Source organism: Malaya genurostris, chromosome 2, assembly GCF_030247185.1.
Source record: "Malaya genurostris strain Urasoe2022 chromosome 2, Malgen_1.1, whole genome shotgun sequence".
In the NCBI taxonomy this organism is placed as follows: Eukaryota; Metazoa; Arthropoda; class Insecta; order Diptera; family Culicidae; genus Malaya; species Malaya genurostris.
This window is the reverse complement of record NC_080571.1, coordinates 250,983,533-250,998,855: the sequence shown is the minus strand read 5'-3', so window position 1 is coordinate 250,998,855 and position 15,323 is coordinate 250,983,533. Positions and strand designations below refer to the sequence as shown.

Sequence of the window (15,323 nt, the reverse complement as noted above, 5' to 3'; positions counted from 1 at the left end):
TTTTGTTTGAATTTGGTGATTATTTAAAACCATTTATTCATTCAAATTTGATTATAATGCTGTAACAGTATCATGTCAGACTAAAATACTTTTAATCATATCAATATTGATATTCGACCGATCAAATTTAATACCAATCTCTAGAACATTTCAGCATAAATTTTAGGTAAAAAATTAATCGACGCTCAATTTTTTTTTCAACTCGAAGTCCGCTGTTTGTTCCTTTAGTCAGAACGAGATACTGTTTTGTTGAAAAAAAAAATACGACTGTACGACTACGATTAATTCGAAATAGATTATCTACTTGTTAAAAATTATTCTACACTAGAATATGCTTATTCATACCTTTCTGGTTTTTAAGAAGATTTTTGATTGCTGCACTGCCGAATTTCGTTTCCCGCACAAATATACCTGTATCGTCCAAATAATCGTCCTGCACAGGAGAAATAGTAATTTTATCGTTAGTTAAACGTATCTAAAAGTGTATAGTATTTTCGTTATACACTACATTTTCTAGTATCTAATAGGGTAATTCGTTCCATAAAGGAAGCATGGACACATTCGTACATTTTATGCATATGTTTTACACCGGGATCCGGGAACCGGTACAGTCAAAGTCGGTTGAAGAAAAGAGATCCAATTTTGAGTCTATGACTACAACTATCGGTCGTTAATTTATTTGTCAGGTCGTCAGGACAATGACTACCGATTGGAATAGTTGTGAGACGAGTTTAGAAATTATTTTACGTTTTTTACTCCGCAGCTTCTAGTGACGGTAGGAAAAGCGCCCCTGCTGGCCAGACCGCCCCCTTCCTTTTTTAAGTATTCAAGACTTTTCTACACAAAAGCTTTATCACTTACACTATTTTTTTTTGTAAGTTCTTTCTGCTATGCAAGTTTGACAGTTGTCGTGTGCGGTAAAAAATGAGAAAACCTAAAATATCATTTGGCAGCCCTTCGATGAAAGGTTTTGATTCGACTAAACAAGCATTTCAACCGTATAAAACGTCTAATGCTCGGTAGCTTCTTAGTAAATTAATTGTAGTACTGCTTATGTCTCTATTTACAGAATAAAAATCCAGAGAAACAAAGCCAACTCTTTGTTATACGATTTTTCTTATAACAGTCCAGGCGCGTACACAGGGGGGGGTTTTAGGGGTTCAAACCCCCCCCCCCCCCCCCCCCCCCCCGAAACAAAAAATTATAACCCATGGGAAACATTGTGATATAAATTGTACATGTGTTGATTTATCACCATGTTCTAAACCACCACCCCCCCCCCCCCACCCCGAAAATTTTCTCTGGCTACGCGCCTGTAACAGTCACTGTACGGACATTGTGCCCCACCTTAGATTCAACAGTATGCTTCGACTTGAAACGTCTTGCTAGCAGATTTTGCGTTCGATCGTATGCGATTCTTTTCAAACTTGTAACATACTTTCTTGGTATAAAATGTCTCCCCCCTATGACTGTTTTTTTTTTCATTTTCATATTTGGAAGTTTTTCACCTTAAAATTTACGGAAAATTTAGCGTAAGATTGCGCACTTTATGTAAATTCAAGAACATTTTTGATTTCAAATAATTCTTGTAAATTCTCTTTTACCGCCTTATTTTTCTATATAATTTTTTTACGGAAATATACTAAATATTCTTCAAATGATGCTTTATGGTGTAAAACTAGTTTGAATAAATTTGCTTAAGCTGTTTCTCTAACCTCCAATCTTAAACTAACCCCCTCTATAATATTCGATTTTCAAAAAAAAACATACGCATAATGAAGAAACTTTTTTGAGCAACTGTGCAAAATTTCGATTGCATATCTTATACAAAATTTTGAAGAAAACATTCTAAAAGAAATGACATGATTTCGACCCCACAAGCTAGAAGCCCCATTTAAGACGAAATCTCTCCTCTTCTCTTTGTAAACAAACGTAGATTTTTACTAAACACCTCCCTCCCCCCAATAAGTCAAAGTGGTTTATGAATGATCCCTTAAGGTACGCGTTGTATATTTTAGTTTTCAGCGATCTAATTTTTCATTTAGAATTTATAGTATATTTTAAGTAACAAATCTTTTTTTATTTATAGCTGAATTATTTTTCATCACTAAATTTTCATTTTCGTCGGATTAAGACATAACTGAAATTAAAAACCGGTTTTAATTCACCTAGTAGTGTAATGGTACTACTAGATGGATTAAAACCGGTTTTTAATGGTTGTCTGTAATGGTTGTCCCGGGTTGGCGGTTCAATGCATAGGACGCTGGTCTTACAAGCCAGTTGTCGTATGTTCGAGCCCCGACCTGGAAGGATTCTTAGTGTCAGTAGGATCCATAGTACTAGCCATGCAATGATTCTGTACACTAAGAATCGGCTGCGAAGTCTGTTGAAACAGAAAGGCCAAATTCCACAAAAGGAATGTAATGCCAGGACTAGTGTAATGGTGCATTTCTCATTACCTTCCTTTATCGCGTGTCCGAAATCGCACATAGCGTGCTTCATTCGTAGAAGCGGTGTTGTGTAATTCCGGCAATTCCGGAACCGTAAGTCGGATTCAGATGAAATTTAGAAATTTTTAATGGGATCATAAGAATCTAAGTTTGTGAAAATCGGTCACGCCATCTCTGATAAAAGTGAGTAAGTAGTTTAAAAGTGGATTAATTACACTAATCTTCTTGTAATTCCGGAACCGGAAGTCGGATCAAGAAGAAATTCTGGAGTTTTCTATAGGACCTTTCATGTGACTCTTATTTTGTAAAAATCGGTTGAGCCATCTCTGAGCAAAGTGAGTGCAAAGAAACGTTACATACACACATACATACGTATACACACAAATACGCACACGCAGGCATTTTGCGTACTCGACAAACTGAGTCGAATGGTACGTGACACTTGGCCCTCCAGGTCTCGGTTTGAAAGTCGGTTTTCACAGTTGCATAGCCTTTCTATATTAGTAAGACCAAACCCTTCATAATCCACCTAGTGGTGTGATAATGCCTTTCTCTTCTTTCATAACAGTCTCATGAAAATATATTTCATACTTTTATTAAATAATTTTGGACACTAATTTTGACACCAATTAATTCAGATTGATTAGAGTAATTCACAAAAGCATTCTTCAGTGCTTATGTCAGTCGGCATCATTTTGCCAACCTAGTGCTTGACATTTGTGTTGCCTATTTGTATGAGAACAGTGATGCTAATCTTAAAAACGAGTGACATTATTTTCACATTTCTGGTATATATCATCCTGTAATTACTAAACCAGAAGTCGGATTGGCATGATATTTCATTTGAATCTAAGTTTGTTAAAATCGGTTTAACCATCCCAGAGTAATGTGAGTGACATTATTATCACATTTTTGATGTATTACTTTCAATTTTTTTTATGCATATCACTCTGTATTTCCGGAATCAGAATTTGGATCTAAATGATTTCATTCAAATCTGAGTTTGAGAAAATCGGTTTAGCCATCTCCGAAAAAAGTGAGTAACGTTATTTTCATATTTTTAATGCATTATTTTCCCATTTTTGGTGCATATCACCCTGTAATTCCGGTACCGGAAGTCGGATCCAAATGAATTCAGGAACTTTGTATGGAACCGTAGGGCCTTTCATTTGAATCTAAGTTTGTGAAAATCGATTCTACCATCTCCGAGAAAAGTGAGTGACATTTTTTTTCACATTTGTAATGCATTATGTCCCCCTTTTTGGTGCATATCACCCTATAATTCCGGAACCGGAAGTCGGATGCTAATGAAATTCAGGAACTTTGTATGGGACCATGAGACCTTTCATTTGAATCTAAGTTTGTGAAATCGGTTAAGCCATCTCCGAGAAAAGTGAGTGACAATATTTGTCACACACACAAACACACACATACACACACAGACATTTGCTCAGTTCGTCGAGCAGAGTCGAATGGTATATGACATTCGGCCCTCCGGGCCTCGGTTCAAAAGTTGGTTTTTGCAGTGATTGTATAGCCTATCTATATGAGAATCCTTCTTAGTCCACTTAGTGGAATTTCATTATATCTAGGAAAATCACGATAGAGGGGGGGGGGCGGGGGTTGGATACATGAAATTTTCGAAATCGCAAAAAAAATTTTGTTGCCAAAAGTCTTAGAATTGCACGAAACGTCGAGACTTAGTGTCATTTCGAATTTTTTTTAACGACTTTCTGGGACTTGAGATAACACTAAATCTCGACGTTTCATGCAATTTCAAGGTTTTTTTCATCAAAAGAAATTTTCGTTTTCGGAAATTTCATGTACTCCCCATTTGGTCTTCAAACTCGATCAATGGTCCGATAGTAGCTTTCAAACGAGCCTAAGTTTGTTAAAATAGGTTCAGCCATCTCCGAACATCTTGCGCGGTAAAAAAACAACGCGTTTTGTCAGTCACGTCACTTATACCATTATATCTCCGGAACCAAAAGTCACAGCCATTTGATCTTCGAACTTGATCAATGGCCTAACAATTGCTTTCAAACGGGCCTAGACTTGTTAAAATTGGTTCAGCCATCTCTAAGAAAATTGAGCGGTAAAAATATCTTCGAAAAGTGCACACACATACACACACACACACACACGCACATTTTCCGATCTCGTTGAACTGAGTCGAATGGTATATAACACTATGGGTCTCCGAGGCTCCGCTCGAAAATCGGGTTTTCCAGCAATTATAATACCTTTCTAAAGAGAAAGGCAAAAACGTATATGACTTCTAAATAATATCACTGAAGAAAGGTGTAATTAACTTCCGAAATACCTATCTGTATTAAAGCTTGCTTCAGATAGAATCGGAACAAAGACAATTGCCTGTATTTCAGTTATTTATTATTGAATTCAAGATATTTTTTATACAAATGTAGCGTTTTCTTCATACTTTTAAGAAAAAATACGGATAAAATTATTCGTCACGGTTTCGAAAAAATTCTCGAATTTTTCCTGTAACACGGCTTATTAGGCGGCGCACACCTTCTTCGTCCATCGTTTTAGCTATCTTATTCCACCAGGTCGTCATCTGATTGATGTCTTTGACAACCTTTCCCTTTGCCTTGAGTCTCCTCTCCATGCTTGCTCAGTATTTCTCAATAGGACGGAACTGGGGCAGTTGGGTGGGTTAAGGTTTTTCGGAACAAACTGGACTCCATTTCTCTGCATATCATTCTTGAACGACTTCGCTGCAGTGACAGCTGGTCTAATCTGGCCAAAACATTACGGGATGGTCGTGGGATCGAATGAACGGCAAAATTTGTTTTTGGAGACACTCTTTTTGGTATAGTTCCGATGTCATTGTCTTATTTGTAACGAAAACTTTCGTTTTTTTGGAACAGCTGGAACCTGCCAAATCATGAATTATCTTGCAAATTTGTCGGCAAAAACAAATTTAAATTTGGCCCCGAGCCGTTGCCAGATAAAATTTTTGAGCTGGGATTTGCCCGAAGTCAGCCTTGACATAGGTTCCATCGTCCATCAGAAGACACCCGTCGAACTTGGTCAGCACCTGGTCATATAGTTTCCGAGCACGAATTTTGACCACACTATTCTGTTTTATTGTCCGATTTGGCTGTTTGCTAGTTCGATACGACTTGATTCCTTCCCGGAGTCGAGTTCTCCTCACGGTACTATGGGTAGTACCGAACTTTCTGTCCAAATCACGATCCGACATATTAGGATTACTCTTAATCGTCTTCAAAATCTTACCACGCAGTTCCCGATCGACAGTTCCACTCCGACGATTAGCTTGAGGCTTCCGAATCGTCGTTAAATTTTCTTTATACCGTTTGATAACGCGCCATACGGTATTTCTGGTCAATTTCAGCTGTTTAGCTAGCCTAGATGCAGACAATTTTTTCGGCTTCCATGTTGATTGTTTACAAAGTACAGTCGATTTGAGGAATGTCAAAAATCACACGTGAAGCTGACAAAATTTCCGACACGTGGGCGCAAAGAACTTCCAAATCCGTCCACCAGGAGCGCCGCAATATGAACAAAAGTTTGTTCCAATTCTAAATGAAGCAAGCTTTATTACGTCTGTTATACTTCGTATGTTGACGTATGTAATATTAATGGAATTCAATGGTATTTCGAATTAGAACGCTCATTTTACACTTCATTAACAGTTCCAGTTACAATTAGCGTATATGAAAAATTTATTTCAAATTAAACGTCCATTACGACCATTAATATGGTATTGCGAAGAACTTCCAATCATCTGAAAGCGAGGAATTAAACGCACAGCTTGACCCTACTTTAATTTTAAATGTCAGTAAATAGTACATGGATAAAAACTCATTGCCGGTACCATGATTAGGAATCATTGCTTTGGGCCTACCTTCACATCATCGTAGTCGGGTACTGATTCTCCAAAACGACCCCCACTGCTGCCATGGCGAACGATGACTCCTCCGCCTCGTCCTCGGTCATCAATCATCAGCACCTAAACGAGAATAAAATTAGCGAGTGTATGAAACCGCACAGTTTATCGCACAAAACGGATGGAATGAGCAAACGCCAGGCCAGCATGCGGTCCAGTTCGAGTGCAACCACTCACGTATACCGCATTATTTTGCGCTAGCCAAGAGATTCGCCCAAATTCATCAACCCACCAATTGTCCGAACGCGTAACGAACGTTAGCGCAGCGGGGAACTGCTATCCTATCAGGGGCTCAGCGTCACTATATCAGCTCCATCGAAAATGGAACCGTGATGTGATAAAGACCACCGATTGCGATTCGATGGGGACCTCCGCCTACACAATAGCGAATTCAGCTTCTGACACGTTTATGTCATTGGCACTCATAGCTCATGACGGCATGAACAAATGGCAAACTGGTCTGGTGGACGTGGACTGTAAAGTGCTTGTGATTATCAAACCATCGATTCGCATTTTTTTCACGCCCCGTAAAATTAATATAAAATTGTCAGCACATTTCATATGATAGGCTAATAATTATATCTCGTAGACCGAACCAAATTTAAAAGCTTCAGTTCGAATCTTCTCCACGAAAATTTCATCAAGCAAAATCAACACTGAATCCATTCAGCGAAACTGGTCCACTGCATATGTGCACAAATTAACAAGGAAACCGCTATTAAATTCTTAATTCAATGCAAATATTTGAGCCCCTTATTAAACAGTTCCATCGAAAGCGAGCCGCCCAACTATTTCTAATAACCACAGCTCAAGCACAGCTGCGTCATCATCGCACACTTACCTCCGTCAGGATAATCAGTCCGAAGATGGCGAAAAACGCTATCACGATCAGGAAGCTCATGCCGGCCCGTTCCCGGGCACCCCAAGGGGTTTTCTTCGCGCGTTTCGACCGAGATGACATGGAGCCCCCCGTTAGTTTCGATGGGGGGCTCCCGCTGCCATACATCGTATCTTTCACTTATCGAGAGTACGCCTCACCGGGAAGGACGATGGTTCGGGTGGGCTTCTGAGCGACACTGTATGCAGAAGGATGAACCTGTAGTCGAAGATTAACCTTTCAGACCGTACAGAAGCGTCGTCGACCGATAGGGTATTGGCGGTGTAGTCGGTGCGCTTCCTGGAAGGATGTCTCCACCGGAAAGTCGGTTGGTGGGTTTATTGCTGTAGCGGTTTATTATCCTGTGCTGGCCCTCTTATCGCAGGGGAGACTTGCAGCACGTGACTCTCCGTGACCGCACTAAGGGAAACAGTGGCGACGGTAACAGCATTTCGTAGTGAGTTGAATTTCCGATTTCTGGAAGCAAAAGATACGGCAAAAATTAGTAGAGGATATGTTGTTAGGTGGAGCCTGTCATTTGCGATTTGAAGCTGATTGTGATAACAGGAACGTCATTTATTTTTAATTTCTTCAAACTGCTGGCCAGAAATAATAAATTCACTACTATTTTAATAACATGCCGCTGGATGGCAATGTAAATGTTAGTACTAGTAGATATTATCCTTTCTACTACTACTACTACTACTACTTCTCAAAGTGTTTACCATGGTTAAGCGTTATTTGACAATTTTCACGCAAAAATACTTTTTTCAATTCCATCTGATTAATTATAAATAACATACGAACAACGTCCAAATCCAAAAGTATCTAGGACTATCTGGATATGTTCTTAAACTATAGAAATCCGTGAGAGATGTTCCAAAATCCAACAACTACAGTGGGGCCTCGTACAACGCGGATTCTGTTTTGCCGGTATTTGTTGTTGCGGATGCTCTAGTAAGCTACTAGAGTATTAATGTGAACAAGCTATCGACATCTGAAATCGGAGGTACTTGAGAGAGTGAAACTCGACCTTTATGTTAAAGTTTTGACTATTAGTATTGCTAGATATAATGATAAGTACATAAAACCTGAAATGTAAATTTTTGAAATTTTATTTTATAGCGACCCCCAATTCATCAACATTTCTTGAAAACTCTTATAAATTGAGTATAGTATAGAGCCGTACTGTCTTAGGAGAGTTTGTTGTTTTTGAGAAGACTAAAAGTGATATTTTAATTAAAATTAGTTGAGAACTGTCTCACCAGAACTGCATTGAAAAAAGCATGTAAAAATTATATTGCATTTAATACCATAAAGTTGGATTACGATTTTGATTATTTGGAAAGGTGGTGGTCCTGAACCAGTTTCTGAGCAAAACATAAATTATGCACAAAACATAAATGTATTTAAAAGTAATCACTCTACCAGTTGAAGCTTGCGTACCGTAATGTTTACAGTATCTATCAGAATACTCGTTTCGTTTACACGAGTTTTTTGGAAAATATTTCACTGCATAGTGGGGGGTGTTTTAGTATGAAATTTGTCCTCTCCGTATAGCATATGCGCTAGTGCTCAATACAACGTAGATTACCACATATCTTAAATGTGTGATAATTTAGGAGCTATATATTGGGAACTGATTCGCGCAATTATTGAAAATAGTGCTATCGTTTGGACTGCATATTGTTAACTCGACATCAAACGCGTCGAAGCCACTCAGAATAAACTTCTCCGGTCCACTCTTTGTAGTCTCCTTTAGAGGGATCCATACAATTTTTCCAGCCACCAGAAGCGTTATAAATTTATCGACTTGCCATTTTTATCCGTTCGCCCAAATGTTTCCTAGGCCGTTTTGTTACAATCTCGAGCTGATTATCCTCACTTGTTAAAAACAACTGAATTTTAACATTCACTCTCGTTATATTCAATCTCATCCATTCCTCAAAATTCAATCAGCATTATCTGATTACGGATTTTTTTTAAATGTAACGTCTATTTATTCATTGTTCCCAAATTTTTTTAAACAGCCTTTCTAGTGCTTAAGTGGTAGGCTCAATTATAGGAGCTATCGTAATCAGTTATAGCTATCGTAATTCGTTGACATGAAAAATGAAGAGATTTATTGCCTGATGATGAGCGAGATTTTCGCTTCATTATGCTTCAATAAAAATGAAAATTTAAATATAATTAAATAAAATAAACAATACATGTCACGATTTATGTACATTAATATTATATCTAACTAACATATCGGCTGAAAAGTTCGTATCGTTTCTATGAGAGGGCGCCACTAGAATTAAATCCATACCATTTTCAGTTAGTACCAACCTTCAAAAGATACGTGTATAAATTTGACAGCTGTCTGATTATTAGTTTGAGAGATATTGCATTTTGAGTGAAGCTACTTTTGTTATTGTGAAAAAAATGGAAAAAAAGGAATTTCGTGTGTTGATGAAACACTACTTTTTGATGAAAAAAGTGCCGCCGATACCAAAAAATGGCTTGATGAGTGTTATCCAGACTCTGCACCGGGCGAAGCAACAATTCGTAAGTGGTTTGCAAAATTTCGTACTGGTCATATGAGCACCGAAGACGATGAACGCAGTGGACGTCCAAAAGAGGCTGTTATCGATGAAAACGTGAAAAAAATCCACAAAATGATTTCCAATTACCGTAAAGTGGAGTTGATCGAGATAGCTGACACCCTAAAGATATCAGAGGAACATATTATTCACGAATATTTGGATATGAGAAAGCTTTGTGCAAAATGGGTGCCGCGTGAGCTCACAATCGATCAAAAACAACAATGAATTGATGATTCTAAGCAGTGTATGGAACTGTTATATCGAAATAAAACCGATTTTTTTCGTCGATATATAACAATGGACGAAGCATGGCTCCATCACTTCACTCCGGAGTCCAATCGACAGTCAGCTGAGTGGACTTTCCCAAAGCGTGGAAAGACTCAACAATCGGCCGGTAAGGTTATGGCGTCTGTATTTTGGGATTCGCATGGTATAATTTTCATCGACTACCTTGAAAAGGGAAAAACCATCACTAGCCTCATTTGAAGAAGAAAAAAGTTTTGTTTCAACAAGACAATGCACCGTGTCACAAGTCGATGAAAACCATGCTGAAATTGAACGAATTGGGCTTCGAATTGCTCCCTCATCCACCGTATTCTTCAGAATTGGCCACCAGTGACTTTTTCCTGTTCTCAGACCTCAAGAGAATGCTCGCTGGTAAAAAATTTAGAAGCAATGAAGAGGTAATCGCTGAAACTGAGGCCTATTTTGAGGCAAAGGACAAATCGTACTACAAAAATGGTATCAAAAAGTTGGAAGATCGCTATAATCGCTGTATCGCCTCTGATGGCAATTATGTTGAATGATAAAAACGAATTTTGGCAAAAAAATGTGTGTTTCTATTAAACGATACGAACTTTTCAGCCGAACTGTTATGTAAATAGTCACTTTATTATGAAGTAAGAGCTTCACTCTATCAAGTTCCTCAGATTTCATGTTGATATTCATCCTAATACTCCAGTAGCTCACTAGTACCTTCTAGTAAAACAGTTTTCAATTTGTCTATCCTTCACCAACTTATTGAAAATCTGATTGAAAACATCACTCTCGTAAACAATTCTGATTGTTAGTTACAGAAGACCACCTTGTAGATATAATAAAAACTCATTCATTTAATGATTATCGAAACCCTAAAACACCCTCTCGAAGAATTCATTTTAATAAGTCAACATGAGTCTTGAGCTGCAGTTATTTCCAACCCTGAATTACACACTAGGGTTACCAATGAGAGAAATTTCAACTCTAAATCTTTCAGTTTTCACACTAGAGCATAATTTTGATATTGAAAGTTGTACCATAGCAAGCACACTTATTCCATCTGATGGAGTGATTTCGAAATATACTTTTAATTTGTTAATAAACTTTGAGTCTCTCGAAAGTTGTTTAAAGATTCCAGATGCTAAAACACTCGCGATATTTCATGTTTAAACTGTTTTTTCTATTGTAAACCTATGAATTATTTCATGATCTTTTCAAAGAGCCCCTGGTGGAGCAGTTCTCAACTAATTGTCTGTCGAAATACACCGAATTGTATCTACAATAAGTTTGCCGAAGATCGTATAGCTCTATCTGTCGACCGAAGCGAGATAACCGTTCACAGCCCCAATCAGTCGAAATCCCATATGCTCTGGGTCCCGTTTATCGCGGATTCGCTTTTCACGCCCCCGGTGGACCGCGATATACGAGACCCCCCGGTACTCACAATGTTGTCCTTAGCGACTACACCATGCCATAGCAGCGCCCACAAGGGCTAAAGTCTATTTTTTGTTTGCTATTCATAGAGTTGCATATTGCTTAGTTGTCTGTTTTGATCTGTTTCTAGGGGATTCTCAGTCGTTCAAGAGCCTCTGTGAAAATAGGTCTTTGTTTGTTTGTTTTTTATTTAGGAGCAAGAGAGGAGGAGGTTGTTTTTTATTTAGGAGCAAGAGTTGAATATGCGACACATACTAGCAAATGGTTCATAAAATCCATAGCTAGTTCTAGCACTAGGAATTCTGATAAAGTATTAAACCGCAAATTACACCGATGAATTTCAAAGCATAATCTGAAATCTGCACAATGAAATCAACATTGGAGTAAAACGCGACTAAAACAGCTTTTAGTGTATTTAGTATTCAGTGTAGTGTACAATGAAGCCCAGGTATTTTAATTAGTATCCAATGTTTTGGTGCTTCATCAGTCCGGTCAAAATTTTTGCAGTCAAATAATAAATAAATCAATCCAAGCATTTGATTGTTCAAAACCCACAAGCATATCAAATTTTACTTTCAAAACGCGCACAAATTCTAGAAGAGAGAGAAAAAATGCTGTTTATACACGCGGAAAAAAATTGCTCTGGTTTATAAGACATAAACTTAATATGGTATATTTAAATATCTGTCTTTGTTGTATCTAAACACAAAAAAGATCATAAATAAATTGAACCAATTTTTTCTTGATATAAAGGTATAGCAGAATTGAATAAACATAGACATTGCCGATAACATCAACTCATCTTTGGTAGACATGTAATAAATAGATCGTTCATTTCAACAATAGAATCAGCCAAAATAATATATATTTTTTTCATTTGACTACACCAAAATTTTGTTTCAAGTCGAACATTGTTGATGTTGAAGGGAAAAATTGTTCAATTTTATCATATCATATTATAGTTATCAGTTCGGTTTTACATCTCATCCAAGTCAGTCGATAAAACAAAACCGCTTACGTTGGGGACAGAAGAAACCAAGTACAGTATTGTGTAGTGAACAATAGACCTCGGAAATGAGTGAACCAAACGAACAAAAGCTACCGCCGACACGAAAGAATACAATTGTTGTTGACTTCAGGCAGTGCAAAATTCGACCTTCGATACGAGAACTTAAAAGTTTGCTTAAGGAGCAAATGCAGCTTGACATTAAACGTGTGCATTTACTTGAATGCAATAAGACGAATAATGTTGTTTACATCCAGTTTTATAAAGAGTTGGATGCAATTCAATTCTCAAAAGACAATAACAATGTGCACTATGTGGAGCACGAGAACATTAGGTCAACATTCCAGTATATATGGATGATAGTGCTATAGAAGAGCGTGTGCATGATCTTCACTCAAGCGTCACCGATTCTTATATTCGCAAAACTATGTCCCAATACGGAGAGATTCTCTCTATCGAAAAAGAAAAATGGAAGAATTTTTTCCCCGGTAAATGGCGTACGTTTATTACGCATACACTTGAAGAAGCCTATACCTTCTTATGTGATTTTCGGTCAAGATACAAGAATTCCGTGCAAATCACTTGTTACCTATGACAATCAGATGGCCACATGACAATATTGCCAAAAAGCTGTTCACTACGGTAAGCCATGTGATAAACTGGACAGGGAGACAACTACACCAAAGAACAACGGTGCTTCCTTCACACCAACCCCAAGCAACCCCAGTACACCTGTAACAGTCACCAACAACAGTGAAGCATCCCCTTCAACGAAACCATCCAACGTATCCCCTATAGAACAAAGTACACCAGCTGCAGTTAACAGCTTACCATCCAACCAACCAGCAACTGCAAACAATGTACAGCAAAGCGCATCTACAGCAACTAGCAACGAAATCAACAACAATAGCACCGATGCGGCAATGGAGGACGAGACGAACCACGAACGAAGTGCCCCTCAATCCTCGCAGGAGGGAAATGGAAGCTCCTCTCCCCCTAGAAAAAGGATGACAACGAGATCCAACTCAAAAAAAAATTATTTAAAAAATCGGCTCAATCGGCCACGTAAAGCTTGTACGCAAATAGGCCTGAATAAAAAAATATCTTTTGAATAAAAAAAAACCTGTTTTAATCCACCTAGTGGTGTAATGATGCCTTTCTGATGTGCATATAATATTGTGGTATTCTATTCAAAATTTTTCTCTTCGATTTTTGAAAGAAACCAAGAGATTGTTTGTGCATTAACTAGTATAACATACAGAATAAAACAGTGCTTTGATTGCGTAGGTCATCCTTAAGAAAACGAAGTGGGTTCACTATTATATGCACCTCCGGCACTGGAACCCGAGAACCGGTATAATCAAAGTCGGCTCGTACGACCACCAACTAACATGACGTACAAAATCTAAATGATGATTTAAATGTTTGTTGCATCCGAAAATATGCAGTAATATTTGGTAGGACCATAACAATTTTCAATTGACCCTAAGATTGAGAATAACGGTTCAGAGTCCAGTTTATAACATTTTTTACGGTTTTTGTTTCGCCGGTTTGAGTGACAGTGTACAATATTGAACACACTTTACCCTATAATTCCGAAACTGGGAATCGAATCCAGATGAAATTCAGGAATTCTATATGGGACCGGAAAACCTTTCATTTGAATCTAAGTTTGTGAAAATCGGTCAAACTATCGCTGAGAACAGTGAGTGAGATCCATTTTGGTATATATGACCACTATTTCCGGTACTTCCGGAACCGGATACCGAGAACCAGGATAGCCGGAATCGGTTTGTTTAGTTGCTTACTGATAATGACTATCGATTTGTGTAGTTTTGAGACCAGTTTAGAAAAAAAATTTACGTTTTTTGTTTTGCCCTTTAACTCCGGAACCGGAAGTCGGATCCGGATGAAATTCAGGAATTCCGTATGGGACCGGAAGACCTTTCATTTGAATCTAAGTTTGTGGAAATCGATCAAACCATCGCTGAGAAAAGTGAGTGAGATGCGTTTTGGTATATATGACCACTATTTCCGGTACTTCCGGAACCGGATACCGAGAACCGAGTAGCCGGAATCGGTTTGTTTAGATGCCTACTGATAATGACTATCGATTTGTGTAGTTTTGAGACCAGTTTAGAAAAAAAATTTACGTTTTTTGTTTTGCCCTTTAACTCCGGAACCGGAAGTCGGATCCGGATGAAATTCAGGAATTCCGTATGGGACCGGAAGACCTTTCATTTGAATCTTAGTTTGTCAAAATTGGTTCAGCCATCTCCGAGAAAACATAGTGAGATTATTTGACAAATACACACACAAACACACACACACACACATACATACATACACACACACAGACATTGCTCAGCTCGATGAACTGAGTCGAATGGTATATGACACACAACATCAGTATACTCCAGTGTAGAGCGAGCTAGAACGCAAAATAACGATTTCAAGCATATTTTTTTAATTCGAAATATAAAACTTAAGATCTTGAATGCTTTGGAGAGTATATATTCTATATGATCTTTAAAACTAAGTTTGGAACTCAATAACATCTTCTAGATCCTTGACTGATGTCTCCCGTTTGCAAAATAGTGTAATCATACGTTATTGTGATTTGTTTACGAGAGTTAGAAAATACATCCAACTGTGACAGCAAGAAATCTAGGACATTCAAATCTTTGATAAGATTAAACAGCTTCAAATCATCGGCAAATGATAGCTGCATACATTGCAATGAAAAATTTCAGATCGTTCAAATATAAAAGAAATA

At 37.9% G+C, this 15,323-nt stretch overlaps 1 protein-coding gene across 1 annotated transcript in view; it reads right to left on the bottom strand.

Moving 5' to 3' along the window:
- The window catches only part of LOC131429440 (uncharacterized), a 35,009-nt gene that overhangs the window by 14,558 nt on the left and 5,128 nt on the right, over window positions 1-15,323 (bottom strand). Inside the window, exons 2-4 of the mRNA XM_058593554.1 lie at window positions 7,226-7,738; window positions 6,343-6,447; window positions 346-433 (exon numbers count right to left, since the gene is read on the bottom strand). Coding sequence (XP_058449537.1) covers window positions 346-433; window positions 6,343-6,447; window positions 7,226-7,390 — 358 coding nt within the window. The 5' untranslated portion in view covers window positions 7,391-7,738. The remainder of the gene's footprint in view (window positions 1-345; window positions 434-6,342; window positions 6,448-7,225; window positions 7,739-15,323) is intronic.